This window comes from Nyctibius grandis, chromosome 6, assembly GCF_013368605.1.
Source record: "Nyctibius grandis isolate bNycGra1 chromosome 6, bNycGra1.pri, whole genome shotgun sequence".
Classification (NCBI taxonomy): domain Eukaryota; kingdom Metazoa; phylum Chordata; class Aves; order Nyctibiiformes; family Nyctibiidae; genus Nyctibius; species Nyctibius grandis.
Genome location: NC_090663.1, coordinates 30,474,514 through 30,490,086, shown reverse-complemented (window position 1 = coordinate 30,490,086; position 15,573 = coordinate 30,474,514). Strand labels below are relative to the sequence as shown.

At 36.5% G+C, this 15,573-nt stretch overlaps 1 protein-coding gene across 1 annotated transcript in view; it reads left to right on the top strand.

Annotated features, from left to right (window-relative positions):
- The window catches only part of CORIN (corin, serine peptidase), a 170,461-nt gene that overhangs the window by 137,399 nt on the left and 17,489 nt on the right, over positions 1-15,573 (top strand). The window contains exons 13-16 of the mRNA XM_068403821.1: positions 443-550; positions 4,992-5,105; positions 7,441-7,551; positions 9,220-9,349. Coding sequence (XP_068259922.1) covers positions 443-550; positions 4,992-5,105; positions 7,441-7,551; positions 9,220-9,349 — 463 coding nt within the window. The remainder of the gene's footprint in view (positions 1-442; positions 551-4,991; positions 5,106-7,440; positions 7,552-9,219; positions 9,350-15,573) is intronic.

Below are 15,573 nucleotides of genomic sequence, written 5' to 3'. Positions count from 1 at the left end.
AGTGGACATTTATAGGTGGTTTTATTAATTCAAATGGCCACACAATTGCCAAAATATTTTTTTTTAAACATGAGGATCTCTTATACTCATTTCAACACATCAGATGATCTATTCCTGCTTCACAAAACACCACAACAGTGAGAAAAGTAGCTAGAAAATCCATGCCCACAATTTAAACATTGTATGCCAGTTACTTGGTAAAGCTTTAAAATTTGACAGAGAGTAGCATGTGAGGGAGAGCTCTGGAAAATATTGGCCAACCCCATTCACAGTGCAATTGTGAGTCTTGCCTGCGGCATAGTTCCAGTTTAGTATCGCACAAGCTTTCTATTCCTGTCATTTACCCTTCCGAAACAGTCACAGTGATAAAGTAAGTACCCATGGGATGATTAAGCTTGCAGTTTATGGATTCTTGTTTCTCCCTGTTCCTTGTCATTGGCAGAATGCTCACCCAGTCACTTCAAGTGCCGTTCTGGGAGGTGTGTCCTGGCATCCAGAAGATGTGATGGTCAAGCTGACTGTGAGGATGACAGTGATGAGGACAGCTGTGGTAAATAAATTTGATTAGTTGGATCTTTTGAATGGAGAGTAGTTGAAGCATTAGAAAATGAGTTTCATTTTTCCTTCAGTTATTTGAAACATAGCATGACAGTTCAGAGCATAAGCCCCTTTTTTTCTAAGGAAAATGTGGTTGAAAGTGGGGTTTTCTTAAGACTAGTGGCAAAATACTTTAGCATACTTGATTAATGTCAGCACAATTTATGATATTTGATTGTTTAGATGCTACTAACTGTATTCCAGGATGTTTGAGTATTCCTTTAGTAATTAGGATAAAAAATGCTGCAGATTTAATTCTTTTGATATTGCTGGAGAATCTACTGAGCTAAAACATGACTTCCTGGCAGTTTAAATCTTGGATTCATAAATATAGTTTTAAATTTGTACATGATAATGTTCTCATTATGATGTATTGACAGAAGATCTGTGTTACTGAAATGGATTCTATACTGCAAGGATCAAGAATTACGTTTTTTCAGATTGGTCAACCTCAAGTTGCAGGTACAAGGATAAAGTGGTAACCACAAAATTTATTCTCCAGTATATTTCTGAGTTTACTTACAGTAGAGTTGCTCGTGACTTTTAACTTAAGGGGATGTATTGAGCTTGAGAATAACCAAAAAATCTCTTGGTCACTATTTATCCTTGTACATGCTGGCAGGAGAATTTTGAGAAGGAGAAGGGAGTTTATACTATTTTTTTATGTGACTAAGGTGTAGCCTTCATGGAGTTCTGCATGCTGGCCTGGCATCCCTAGGGGCAAAGAGAATAATTATAAATCACTAAAGATTTAAAGAAGAGGTGTGAATATAAGTAAAGGATTGGAAAACGTTTCAGCAGAGTAGGGCTAAGGTGCACAACCTGGTTCTTTTAACAGAGAGCAGGTTAAGAAGGAAGCACAATTTATGTGCGCAACAAAACTGTGGCAATAAAAGACTTTCTACTCAGCTGTACAAAAATTAAATAAGATCCAACACCTGAAAGCTGAAGCTAGGCTAAAATTCAAGCTTGTCAAGCTTGGAGTAACCAAGGGGTTATTTATCGCTAAGGCGTGATGTATTTTCGGTCTCTGGGAGTTTTCAGATCACGCTTGTATTCTCTCTACTCTTTCTGACACATTTCCCTCCCCCTGCAAAAAAGAAAGCAAAAAGAAAAAAAAGATATGCTCACCGAAACAAGATTTAATACTAGGTCATTCTCTTGTTTGGATTATAATTAAAGGCAGAGCTGATGATCACAGTGACTCTTTCAGAGTTTGTCATCTCTTTACCTTTGAATCAATTGTCTCAATTGTCCTCCCTGCCAAATATTCTTTGTTGCCACCTGTTCTTAACTCTTTAGAATGCTAATTGCTATGCGCCTTTTAGGATAATTTTATTCTCCTAGACATTAACATATGAAATATTGCTCTAATATATAATATTCATTTCTCAAGTGGATCTCTCTCTGTCTCTGTAGTCTAGACAGAATGTCACTAGCAATCAGCAGAATTCTTATCAGTTTCTATAAATATGGAAGACTGTATCTGCTAGGAAATTACTGCTGTCACAGTGACATTACATTGACCAGGGGTAATGCTGTTACTGAAGGACAGAACGTCCTTGTAGAGCTCCAAAAGTAACTGTCTCTGACTCATTCATATTCCATGTGTGCAGGACAAAATCAAAACTTGATGATCTTTCCATGTGTAAATGGCTAGCTCACATTTTATTAGATTTATCCTTTGAAATTGGCTTCATACCATTAAATAACAGTCAGCATTTAAATTAAAACCCTTTTATTTGAAGTGCCTTAAATGACAGGCATGGAACAACATCACAGTACAGGGAGGAGGAGGCTGGAAAAGGCTAGCTACAGGTTTTGGATGCTTAAGCTACTCTGGCCAAAAATGTAAGATAGAACAGTCCAAAGGGACTAAGGTATATTCTGCCCATGCAGAGTAGAACTGTACTCAGCATCCACTGTCTTCTCTCATTAGGAATCCCTGTCACACTTTCACATGATGTTTGTGAGAGAAAAATCTCACCCATGCAATTGCAGCAAAATCCTAAGACTTTAGTGCAATTTAGACTAGGATTTGGGGAGAAAATTTAACTCAGATTTCTGAATGTGAGACTTCTGAGTGCATTTCGATAAAGTGTGAGGAAGGTGATTTCTGAAAATTATTATTACGATACATGTCAAGAGAGTTTGTGGTATTAATTATGCTTGATTGTAATTGATCATATTAATTTACTGGCTGCTGAACAATGCCTCTGGCAGAGAGCAGAAGAGGGTCCTAGAAGAGTACTAACGAAATTGAGGACATAACATTCAAAACCAGTATTGTCCTTCACTACTTTCTGCAGTCTGAGTTCTGACTGTAGTATTTTAGTGGAGAGGAGAATGTGGTGGTCTTAATGTTAACAATTTAATAATAATTACATGGGGAATATACATGTGAATAATAAATGGTAACTTGCTTCATATTTTGAAGAAGAATGAAGGTAAGCTCATATGTGAATGCCTGTCTCTCGCCAAAACATATGTTTGAGATGGGGTAATGTAAATATGGACAAGTTTTCCTACCTCCATTTTAACTTCCATTTCGTTGTCATTAAATTAAAAATGTATTTCATGAAAAAATTTAGAGAAGAAATATAAATACACCAAATAGCAGATGGCTTCTACCAACAAAACAGTATATTTGAACACTGAATTCAGTAAGTAGTGAATTTTTCCTAGGGAATTGTCTCTGTATTCGTCTATGTTGTACTCAAGCATAAATTTTGCAGATTCATGGAACACTTCACAGTGCAACACTATAATGTTTGATGAAGGGGAAAAGCAAATGTATTTAGTTAATTGTAAACACTCTGCTAAAAATTGCAAGGTTCATAAATTATATTTTTTCAAGTTTTTTTGTTTTCATATCAGGTTCCTAACATGGCTGACATTCTTTGGTCTTTATTAGAGTAAAGGTTTTGTTTGGTTTCAATTAATTTTTCATTAATAGCTATCACAAATATTGTCAAGAAGGAGACCTGGAAAATGGTGATACCTAAGAAAGTTCTTTGATCATGTGGAATTAGTTTCACAAGTTCAAGGCTATTTATTTCTCTGTGCTGTAACATTTATTTACGTGGCTTTTTCAATCTAAACAAAATCAAGCACTCCACCCATCTAGTTACATTTAAAACCTGAGTAGATTTTTCCAGTAATCATATGAGCTAGTAGTGATTCTCAGGTTCACGTTTGTAAAATACTTCTGAAATAACACTTGGAAAACAACTATCTGCTTAGTAACTTACTGCTGATAAGCTGCTGTAGTTCCAGGTCCAGGCAAACAGAAGTGCTGCTTCGAATGTAGTTTATGAACTTATACCTCAACTGTTTGTGTGTGGGGACATCAGGGCTGTCACCTGAATTTGAGCTTGGATTAAAATGAAAACTAGTGTTTTCATTTTTCAAAACAGGCCAAACAAGGCAATCAAACCATCTGTTTTAGTCAGGAGAACGTGTTTTTATGGCTTCCTATAAAACCAGAATGTCAGATGTGCAGGACATTAGTATGTCAAAGTAAAGTATTTAAATTGGTATCCCAGTGAAGTGCTTTATTAGTTGATGGAAAATAAATAGTGAAATAAAACAAGAGAGAACACTTTTCTAAAATGTACCTTGGGCCATTCTTAAGTTCCTCTAACTGACTAACAGAAATTTTACTGTCAAAGCACTTTGGCAGTTTTATAAGTATTCCTCTTGAAATCACAGAGGCTGGTTAGCAGGACTTTGAAGAGACAATACAATGTGTTCCCTGCATAATAATAAACCCTCTTGAAGATTCATACAGCCATTGGGTCTTTCTAATCTTTTCAAACTGGTTTGGTCTCAGATTATGGAACCACGAAAACTGTTTGTGGTCACTACTTAGAGCATCTCTCTACCTTTCATTGTGATCTGCATTAGATTCTGTATCAGTACTGCCAGAAAAAAATACATATTTCTGCACTGTTTCATGGAGATTCTGTACTGTCATAGGATTTGCTTTTGAAAGACCAAAGGTCTGTGTGGTGTGCTTTTAAAGGAAACTCTACAGACTTCATGATTAGAAAACTTGATATATTACTAGTAAATGTATTTCAAGAGTAGTGGTATATGAGTTTTGAGCTAATCAAGCCTAAACCATTGCTTACAGATATGTGTAGCATAGTATAGATTATTATTTAAAAAGAACTGAAGTATTTACGAAGTGTTATATATTTTATACCCATTTATCAAGTGTGCACTATGACAATCTTATTTCCATTTCTTGGTTAGTAACTCTTCTTGGTACCTTTATAGATCTACATTGCAAGTGAAAGTATTTTTGATATTTCAGGATTATTGAGGAAGAAGAAAACAGTTGATTTGATATTGCATGCAAGTGTTCCAAAACTCTGCTTCTCTGCCTCCAGGTTGTAGAGAACGGGGTCTTTGGGAGTGTCCTTTGAAGAAGCTGTGCATCAAACACACTATGATCTGTGATGGTTTCCCAGACTGCCCTGACATGGTGGATGAAAAGAACTGCTGTAAGGGCTTATGCAGTTTGTTAGTCCCATAAAGGGCTGATCACACTTTTGGGATCTTGGGGTGCAAAATAAATGAAAGTAAAAAAGATTTTCTGCAGACAGAAAGGCTTAGTCATTCCCTCAGTTTCCTTTTCATTTTTTCTATGGCAGCAATTTCTCTCTTTCCTCATCTTGTGTCCTCTGTTGTTCACATCCTTGGATCCTTGCTGTCTCTTTGGTCACTCCAGTCCCCTCCCTTTTTTCCTCTCTCTCCCTTCTCCTTCTTGTGTCTTTGTGCATCTTTTCTTTATTCCTTGTAGCTTCTTGACTCCTTTTTCCCAACTTTTCTCAACTTCATTCCATATAGGTATAGCTGCTCCCTGTTCTTCTTCTACAATCCAAACTGTGATGAGAGATACAAAACTTAGGAAGGTACACTGGTGGTATGGGCATAGTATCCATGCGCATAGTGTAAGTCGACTCAAAGTGCTGACAGTGTGCAGTAGGCCCCCTGGTCCCCTGCAGGAGCTGCTCTGTGTTCTGTTTCCACTATGCAGCTGACTGGTGGGATGGGAAGAGGTGGAAGACCTGTGAACGACAGCTGCTTTGCGGGCTTCCACGCTGCATTCGAAGCTGGGAGTGGGTGCCCTGAGATGTTAGCTTCACTTTCATGAATACATTAGCAGTACTCTGAATTCTCTTTTTTTTCACAAAAACCTATTGTGTGGTCATGTCCCCAAGACAAGAAACTGTAAAAAATATACTGGGTGACACTCAGCCTGCACAAGAAAGAAGACATGCTTGGTAAACTTGGTTGAAAGCTGAAATTTTAGTTCTCTGGGCATTCCTGGTATTTCAGCATTTTTGCTGGGACTGTAGGATATAATTTTACAATTTAAAAAAAGTTGCTCCTGAGTCTCTGGAGTTCTGTGGACAGGGACAGGATGGTAGGCACATTTTATGTGCTATGTGGAACATATGAATATATTTGCCAAAATGATTGGCAGCCTGCCTATATCACTAGATCTAACTTTGTTTCTTTTTGGGAAGAGGCAGCTCACAGAACGTTTCTTAATCTGCTTTTCATTGTGATGATTATACCATTTGGCTTCCAAGCAGTCTGTGTGCTATAATCTAAAAAGCAGGAAGGTGGTATTAAAAGTGATATGCTCATGATCACACATTAAGATCGTGGCAGAGAAAAAATTCTCTGAGGGCTTAGGTTAAGCTAGTCTGTAATTGTCAGACCGTATTTCCTCTCTGCTTTTGTGTCAGGGGTTGAATATTCCGAAATGGCAGCAAAGTTTCCCCAGTTAAGGGCTTCCAGCTTTTGAAATACACTCTCTCTGGCAGGCAGAGGTATAGAGCTTTTTCTGGTTTTGCAGGCTTCATTCCAGAGCCAGAAAGATCAATTCTGTCAGAGTAGGCAGCACTGCCTGCTCTGTCTGTATGGTTTTCACTGTAGGGTACATTTTTTGCACTAGTGTGGCAAATAAATGCTTGGTTTGTATGGCAGTATAGATGCTATACAACAGCCAGACATAGGCACAAGTGAATGCAGCTTCCTTCCACGCATTCTCTCCCTCTCTGCCCTCCCCCAGCTCTCAAAATTCCCTAATAATGGGGTTTATAGAAGCTGGAAGAGAAGTGTATTAGTGAGGAGGGTTCTGTAATGCTACACCCCTGCCTTTTGAGAGGGGGTTTGTTATGGTTGGGGGAAAGCTAAAAGTCACTTGCAAATGGAAGCTCTTGTGGTTCCTGCACTGGACAGAGATTCAGGAAATCCCTATCTAATGCTGCCAGCTGGCAACCAACTGTGAACTGGAGCATGCCTATCTGTACATCAGTCCCTCATCTCTGAAGTGGAGATAAAAATAATTCCATTACTTTAAATAGCAAAGGAGGATCCAAAAGTGAATATAGAATTGCTGTGGATAAAAGCAAATACATATGCATTGCAGTAAAATATTGCTTTCAAAGAACATGAAGAAATAAACAGATTTGGAGCAGTCTCCTAAAAAGCATGGAACATGGTATTTTCACTTAAAGCTTGTGAGAGACTTAGGCAGGTTTCATATGGCAAGACCACAAATGGTATTAAGTAATCACACATCTTGCCATTTGCAGACACCTTTCCTTCCCTTTGAGGTGCGATGCCCTCTGCAACTGTGTGGCAGCAACCACCTTCCACCTCAGTGATGCCCATCCTGAATTTTGTTGCAAATCTGTCTCACTTTCTTGCTCCATAGATCTGATCTGTGCCTACCTTCACTCTCCTTCTCATTTTTTCAGTCTGAATGTGAACTTCATGTTGATGATTTCTTTCTCAGAGTGAAACATGGTTTTGTCCTTGCAGCATTTTGTGAAGAGAGCGAACTTGAATGTGCCAACCATGAATGTGTGCCACGTGAGCTCTGGTGTGATGGGCACGCAGACTGCAGTGACAGCTCAGATGAATGGGACTGTGGTAAGTTTCTGATGTGGTGCACTATGCCTGGAAGTGATGTTTGGGTGATGGTAGTAATCACTGCTGATTTGATTTAGAATACAATTGCAGTGGTGGAGAAATGCTCCCTTTATTACCAAGGGGAGACTGGGTTGAGGTTGGGAAATCATGCAAGAACATGGGCAAAAGAGAAAGGAAAGACTCAGTGTGAAGTATCACAGTGTGAAGATAAAAGAAAAGTGACATGGTGAGGAACTTCTGAAATGTGTAGATGGTGTGTGAAATCTGGGAAGTGTTATGGATAGAAGAGAGAGTAGGAAGATGCTCAGGTGTAGAATTCATTTGGGCAAAACTTCTAAGCTCTGATTCTGTACTTGTGAAAATCAGTGTGAAATTCCCACTGACTGCAATGGCACAGGTTCAGAGCTTATGAGAAGAAAATAGTCCTACTAGGTCCCCTTTGCTCTGGCTAAAGAACCGCAGAATGATGTAACCTGCTATTGCTATCTGTATTCAGATTAGGCCTCGTGCATTTATGTATTGTTAAAGTAGAACTCTCCAAGTATTATTCTTTAAATAAAAATGAAGGTGGATTTCAAAAAAATTGCACTGAAAAGAAGCAGGTTGGAAAGTGGTAGTATGTCCTCTGAGATTTCACTGAGTTAACACATATTTCTGTACATGACAGTAGTTTACATTACTAAGTTTTGAGATGCTTTGTATGTAATTTTAAATACAAAAAAAAAGGTGTACTATGGCTTACAGAAGCAAATATTTTGTATTCATATCGAAGTAGATTGTATAAATATTTTAAAACATTTAACGTTGTATGAACATTAATAAACAACAGCATTTAATAAAACCTATGTAACAGAGAAGAACTGTTCTAGAAATGCATATTTGAAAAGGAATAATCTAGGATTAATACGTACCTTTCTCATGGGGAGAGAAGCAAAAGCACCTTCAGCATATAGGAAAAATGCGTAATGACTGGCTACGTTAAGGTTAGTACTACCAAAGCAAAAGTCAGAGGAACAGTTTCACTAAAACCAGTGTGTATTTGGGGAAGAAATGCACACAACCCAACATCTTTTAAGGGATCCTAGAAAGGGATGGATGTAAATTTCCATTTTGGGCCATTTTGAGAAGCTTTTTGTGTGTGATAAAAGCAGTTCACACACTTTTATACATGGATTAAGAGAGAAGCAATGGTCATGATTTTTCTTGTAAACAGTAGTTTCTCTAATTACACCCACATATTGTTATGACAGGAACAGTGCATGTTACTGAAAGTCAAATGATGGTATCATTCTTATGCCAAGCAGCATTCATCCCACAAACTACTTTAGTGATTTCAGTTGGGCTATTTGTGGGGTAAAACATCATTTAACAAGATTAAGGCTATCAGAAAACCATGTGAACCTGTGCTGGTGAGTCAAGAGTATTCTGATTTCTTCTAATCGTCAAGATGCCTTTATTGATTGGTGTCTTGTGCTGTTCAATGTTAGCAAGGTTCTGATAGCAATAGTTACCTTGGTTTTAAATTACATAGCTATTGAGCATATAAAATCAACAAAAGTGGCAGCATCTTGGAAAACTCTTTTGAATGTAGTTGTATGTTTTCAGTATGCCATTTACAAAACTAACAATGTGAAATAATAGTGAAGTTGTTCTTCTTTTTCTTTGCAGTTACCCTGTCTAAAAACATGAATTCCTTGATGTTCCTGACCATTCACAGGTCAGCTGCTGATAACCATGTTTGTGCTGATGAGTGGGAAGAAAATTTAAGCCAACTGGCCTGCAATCAGATGGGTTTAGGGTAAGGTCAGTAGTTTGTAGCATTGATGAATTTCTTAGGACAATTGGAGTGCTGGAGTTAGATGTGAATGATCATTGATCACTGCAGTGATAAACCTAGCGTGGAAATGGTTCATGCAGAAAAGAGGTAATGAAATTTTGTGAACTATGGCAGGAACAAAAGCTCACTAAAATCTAGTCACTTTCACCACTTTATAAACATTACTTGATTGTTATTAAAAGAGTGTGTTGAAAAGATAATGACATCTTGCCAAGCCTCAATACTTGAACTTGCAGTTATTGCTGAGGCTTAGAATTGTTTGTCAGTGTGATAGTCTGTGTCTTCCTAAAGAATTAAAGCAGAGTTGTCTTAGGAAACATAGGAAGATTTCTCTGCATTCATTTGCATTCTGCAATAAGCACTGTGAGCTAGGCAATTAGATATATTCAACTTGAGTATCTCTGAACAATGAATTGTTAAAGATAGAGCTTTCTATGTGGAACTCAGAAAAAAAATAGCCTCTGTGCATCTTTCTTATTGCACGCACACTAATGTAATTGCTGCTTTATGGAATAGTTGATGCAAAATAGAACTGTTGGATAAAAACCAAGTTCATCTGCTCTGATATCCAAAGCCGTCTTCTACTAGGAAAAGACAGGCCTGATGGTATAGAAGGATATCTTTTGTCAGTGTCTGATCCCCAGACTGGGTGAGGAAGTGTCTTTTCTGTTTGCCTTTTACCGCTACATATGCTGACGTGCAATCTTGTTCATTGTACCTTTCTCAAAAAACACGGGAGGATAAAGATCCCAGGTTACAGTGTCTGCACTTAACCTCCTCCGTATTGCCTTGCACTGCAGGGATGCTTGACATCAGTTCTAACAGATTCCCTGAATCGAAGACCACCTGTACTGAGTGGACTGCCTGCCATTTTAACAGAGAACAATTCTGTACTCCTCTAGCTAGTTTAGTATATCTAAATAATATTGACATTATCTTTATGCATTAACTTTATATAACATCCTAATAAGCTTAAACTCCTTTGATACCTTCAAAAATAGTTATTGCTTTTACAACTACTTTCTTGTATAAAAACAAACCAATGGTCTTAACATTAGTAATGTTTTTCTTCTTAATATTTCAGTCTCATAGTCCTAACATAAAATTTGCTTAACTTTCCTATGATTCTCGCTGCTAAGAAAGTGAAAAAGGTATTAAATTATCACAAGACCTCTGATTCATTCCTTTTTTCAGAGGTGTGCCTAGGCTGAAATTAGCATGAGTAGAAACTTACACTTTCCTGCTTCTTCACTGAGGCTGGCTAACAGATGTTATCGATCCTATTACTTTTAAGAAATGTATGAGACACAATAAATCTTAAATCTCACAAATCCGTTTTCTAATAGGGGATATTCTACAAATAATTTTTTCTACATTTTTTTTTTTTAGTGACAGGTGATTGTGAGAAGGGCAGTGGGAAATTCCAGTTCAAATCTGAAGTCTACAACTTCAGTGTGACTCTAATACTAATTTCTAATTCTTCTTGGCAGTACTTCAGAAAACCAAAGTAGTGTTTGTCTTTCCCTTTCTTAATGCCTGATTTTGTCAATCACCTGAAGCTTGATTTTGTTAGCTGTTCTTCAAGTTTTTGTGAAGTGGCACTGCCAAAAATACAGTAAATTAGCTTTGAAGAAGATCAATAAGAAAAATAAAGATTATAATGAACCAGAACTAATTTAAAAAAAGGAGTAATATGATTTAATATAATTACTTAATTCTTCTGTTAACGTTGCATAAGGGTTCAGTGAAAATGTCACAGAGGATAACATTTTCTGTATGTTGAAGTGGAAGATTGAATGATAAACTGGAGTTTCATGCCACTGTGAAATCTGATCTAAAGCCATAAACTTCATGTATTGGCCATTATATCCTCTATACATTATTTATTACAATAACAAGAAAGTCTGAATGAGGGGTTGATAACATTGGTGTATTTAATAAGCTATTTCTAGTCACCATTGAGGGTACAAGTAAATTAGAATGTATATTGCATAGAGCTCAAATAATGATGAAAAAAATTCCTTTTTATCCTTTTTTTTTATTTTTAAAATAAATATAATGTATTTTAAGCAGTGCTTTTCTTCAGATATTCCCAATGGGAAATACTTCATTTTACTCCTTCAGAAAATTAAAGCTATCAGTACAGAAATTCTGTCCATATTACAGCACACTGTAGAAACCCCCAGTTTTGTGGCTCTGCAGGTTTCTTTAATAATGACTTATTATGATACTTGATTTTGATTTAATAGTTCTCTTGTTCATTCTTAACAAAAATAGTGCATATGAGGTATCAAAGTTGAGACTTCTTAATACCTTAGACCAGGAACTACAACGAATGCTAGCATATGGTATTTTTATTTTCTGTAAATCTCTGCAAACTATTTTTCATAACTGTGTCTGATGCTTTCCCAAATGATAACTCCCAATTGCTACATAATGTGGTAATGTTTAAAATACAAAAGCAATGTCTTTCTAACAGCTTGTAGATATTTTTAATTCTTCAGCCTAAATTAATCTGAAAAAAATGAAGAGAATTAAATGTCTGGCTAAAGTTAGGTTAATTTAGCTGGTAGTAGTAACACATTTTACAGAATATCAGTTTGTCTGTTTGGGAGGTATAAGCATTGTGTCTGAAGCAACATTAAAGGTAATTCTATTGTGCCTATTGCACAAAATTCGAGCTATTTTCCTGGCAGTTGGCCAGTTCTAATTCCAGAGGTGGTGCGTTTCTCCAGTTTTTCACAGCACAACACATGCAATGTATTGTGTGATGCATGATGCAACATCACAGAAAACTCTGCAAGTTCCAAGCATTGTCTAAAAGTCTTTGGACTAATGGTGGCTGTTGTTCAAGTTATGCAATGTGTCTTCTTAGCAGTTGTTATGTTTTCCTCTAGTGCAAAAAGAATGCTAGATATGAAGTAAACTTTTGTTTAGTTTACTATAATGCTAAGAGCCTAATGGGAACTGTTTATTCAAGTCAGGTTTCATAGTTTACATCCAGAGGGGACTATCAGATCACCTGATATGACTCTGGTTCATCTCAGGACAGATGATTTTGTTCAGAGACCTCTGACTGAGTCCCACATTTAAATACAGCATGTCTCTGACAGTTAGGTTTCCTGCTAACACAGGTGGAGAATGGAATTGCCATCAGTGTCTCAGATCAAGGATTAGCTATATCCTGGTGTGTGCTGCAGAGGCTATGCTGCTGAAGATGGGCGTACTGTGCATGTTCAGAACATTATCTTAGAAAACTGTAGATTTGTCTTGGTGTTTAGCTGAAGAAAACCATTTTCATATGCTCTGAAGTCCACATTTTTTGTTGATGGAACAGTGATCATAAAACCATGTTCTGCGCAGATCTGAAATTTGACAAAACAAGAAGTTAGTGGAGTTGTTCTGTTACTCTATGGCAATGTAGTCAAGTAGTTTGTCTTGGATGAGATAATAATGATAAACTTCAGCAGCTTGTACCCAGTGGAGTAGAGGGGGATTTTAGCTGATCTGCTTGTTCTGGTCTAGCACTATCAGCATAAAATCACAGCTGTTTACCAAGTTACTTGCTTATAAAAATCTACAGTAAGCTCTGCTACCTCCTCCTGCTGCTCCCTTTCTTGGAGGCTGCGCCACTGGTGATCCACTGAAACAGGTAGCTCCTTTTCCTTCTTGCCTCTGCCATAGCATCTACTGTGTGTGTATTTGTGGAAGGGAGAGGCCAGTCTCTTGTTGCTACCTGGCCTTTTGTCTTCCCTAATACTTTCTCACTCTCACTCTTTGGTACAAGGTTCCTTAATACTATTTGCCAACTGAGCAGTCAAGCTGCTGGACCAATAATCTTTTGTTCTCACATGAATTATTATGCTTTCTAATTACTTTCTAACTATTTCTGCAACAGAAATAATGGAAGTTTAGTTTAATGTCTTATTTGCTTAAAAACATCACAGAAACAAAAAATAGAATACTTCTGTCCAACCCACATTAGAAATTTGAACTTCTGAATTTAACCTACTTTATGTCCTCGAAGAATAAAGATCACATATAGTAAATCAAATTCCATGCCAGAGATGAAGTATTTGAACTCATTAATTCAATATGGATTTCTAGACCCACTCAACAGAATGTAAAATATGTTTGACCTACTGTGAATATATTCACATTGTCCATGGCCGCAGTGTGTTCCATTAAATCTTTAGAGGATTTAGCAAATTCTTCAGATTACATTTATTTTTTTAAGAATGCCAGCAAATAACTCCATCAAATAAAATTTACTGAAAATAACATTACAGGCTGTGGTCGATCTGGAAGACTGTTTTAGTAATTTTGAGCAACCATAAAACAGTGTTAAAATACGTAGACTTTATTCAGTGTATTAGAGTTGTATTAGATTAAATCTGATGATAGATTATGCCTCATCTTTCCTATGCATACGTAGTTTAAAATATAATTATTTGGATAAGGCTTTTTTTGAAGAAATTTCAACCTAGTAATTCCTTGCAAATTGTGACAATTGCTTCAAATAATAGTCATTAAGCATATGGTCACTTACCTCATATAACACTTTTTAGCTTCATGATTGCATAGTTTTCTTTCTTTAAGTAAAAAGATAATTGTTATTAGTGTTTAATACCTCCAACGACCTTGGAGCTGTCTGAATGTGCTGGTGGGCAGCTGGCTGTAGGTGGCCCTGCTTGACCAAGCGGGGTTGGACCAGATGACCTCCAGAGGTCCCTTCCAACTTCAACCATTCTGTGATTCTGTAATTGACTAAAAGAAATAGAAAGATACATGAATACTGCCAACCAAAGAAACATTCTTTTTCTAATGATTGATCACAAATAATTTTTCAAACTGTTTTATGTCACAGCTCATACAAATGGCATTATAAAACCATATTTTTTTTTCCTAGGGGCTTCCAAATAAGTTTACTGAGTTTAACACTAAACAGATATTAAATCTGTCAGCCCTGAAAATTCATTCTGGAATCTGCAAGTTCAAGTGTTTTTTCTGGCTAATGTGTTATTACCAGTAGAACTATGGGAACATTTCTTAGTGAATAATAATTCTGTATAGGACAATGTTGAACAAAAATAACAGCAAATTTTGTTGAAATTCAGTGAATAGTTTCAGCAGGTGGCAAAAGTTTGAAAAGTCAAGTTATTTTGTTTCAACTTTTTAGAATTAAACACTTACTTAAAAATTTTATTTCAAAACAATATTTTTCTCTGAAATATGTCCTTCATATTTTTTAAAAATTAAAAGCTAATTAACCTTAAATGAAAGACTTCAAATTTAATTTGAAGTTAAATTAAGACTTCCAGCAAAGAAAATCTGTATTTTATTTAAAGTTTTAAACCAAAAATTTTAAGGACTATTTAATCATACATGTTTTAGTTTTCTGTCAATGCTGTGAATCTTTTTATTTTCCCTTTTCTATGTTTCCATATGATTTCACATTAAAATTTCAGATTTCTCTGATTTCAGTGATGTTAAAAGCAAGGTTTTGATCTTTTACTCCATGTTCTATGGCACAGCCATGGCTTTATAGAATTCTGCTCAAGACCAAGAAACATCCTAACCAGTAAGTACTGACAGGAAATAGATGCTGTTCCAGCTCTGAAATAGGCCTAATTTGTTATATATTGGTGCCCATACACACGTTATTCATTGCCTTCTGGCATAACACAAGGCTTCCTTTTTCAAGCCTGCTGTCACATGGGGCTTAAAACAATGGAATTATAGAAGCTGAATTAGAGGAATGTTATTGTTACTTTGAAGGGAGAAGGAATCCCATTTATGGATTATGCTTTATCCTAAACTTGCAATTTAATAAATTTGAGAGTTTTTTCCACAATGGAATAGGGAGAATGAGGTATTAAAACCATTGCTGTATGGAAGTATCCCAAATTATGTTACTTCTAATGATGAACAGAATATTAACTTCATAACCGAAAATTAGTCCCTGCCTTCTATTTTGGGCTTTTTTCATTATGATTTAGTATGCAAGTCATAATGTTCCTTGTATTTCACTATAAACTATACTATAAACTTTGACTGTTGTGCACAGTGATCAGCAGGTAGCAGGCTAGGATGCTTTGAAAACTGTTTCTTTAATATTTCCATTGTACCACTAAACATTACTTTTCCCCATTGTGAGCACATTTATAATGTAGAAGACAGATGGG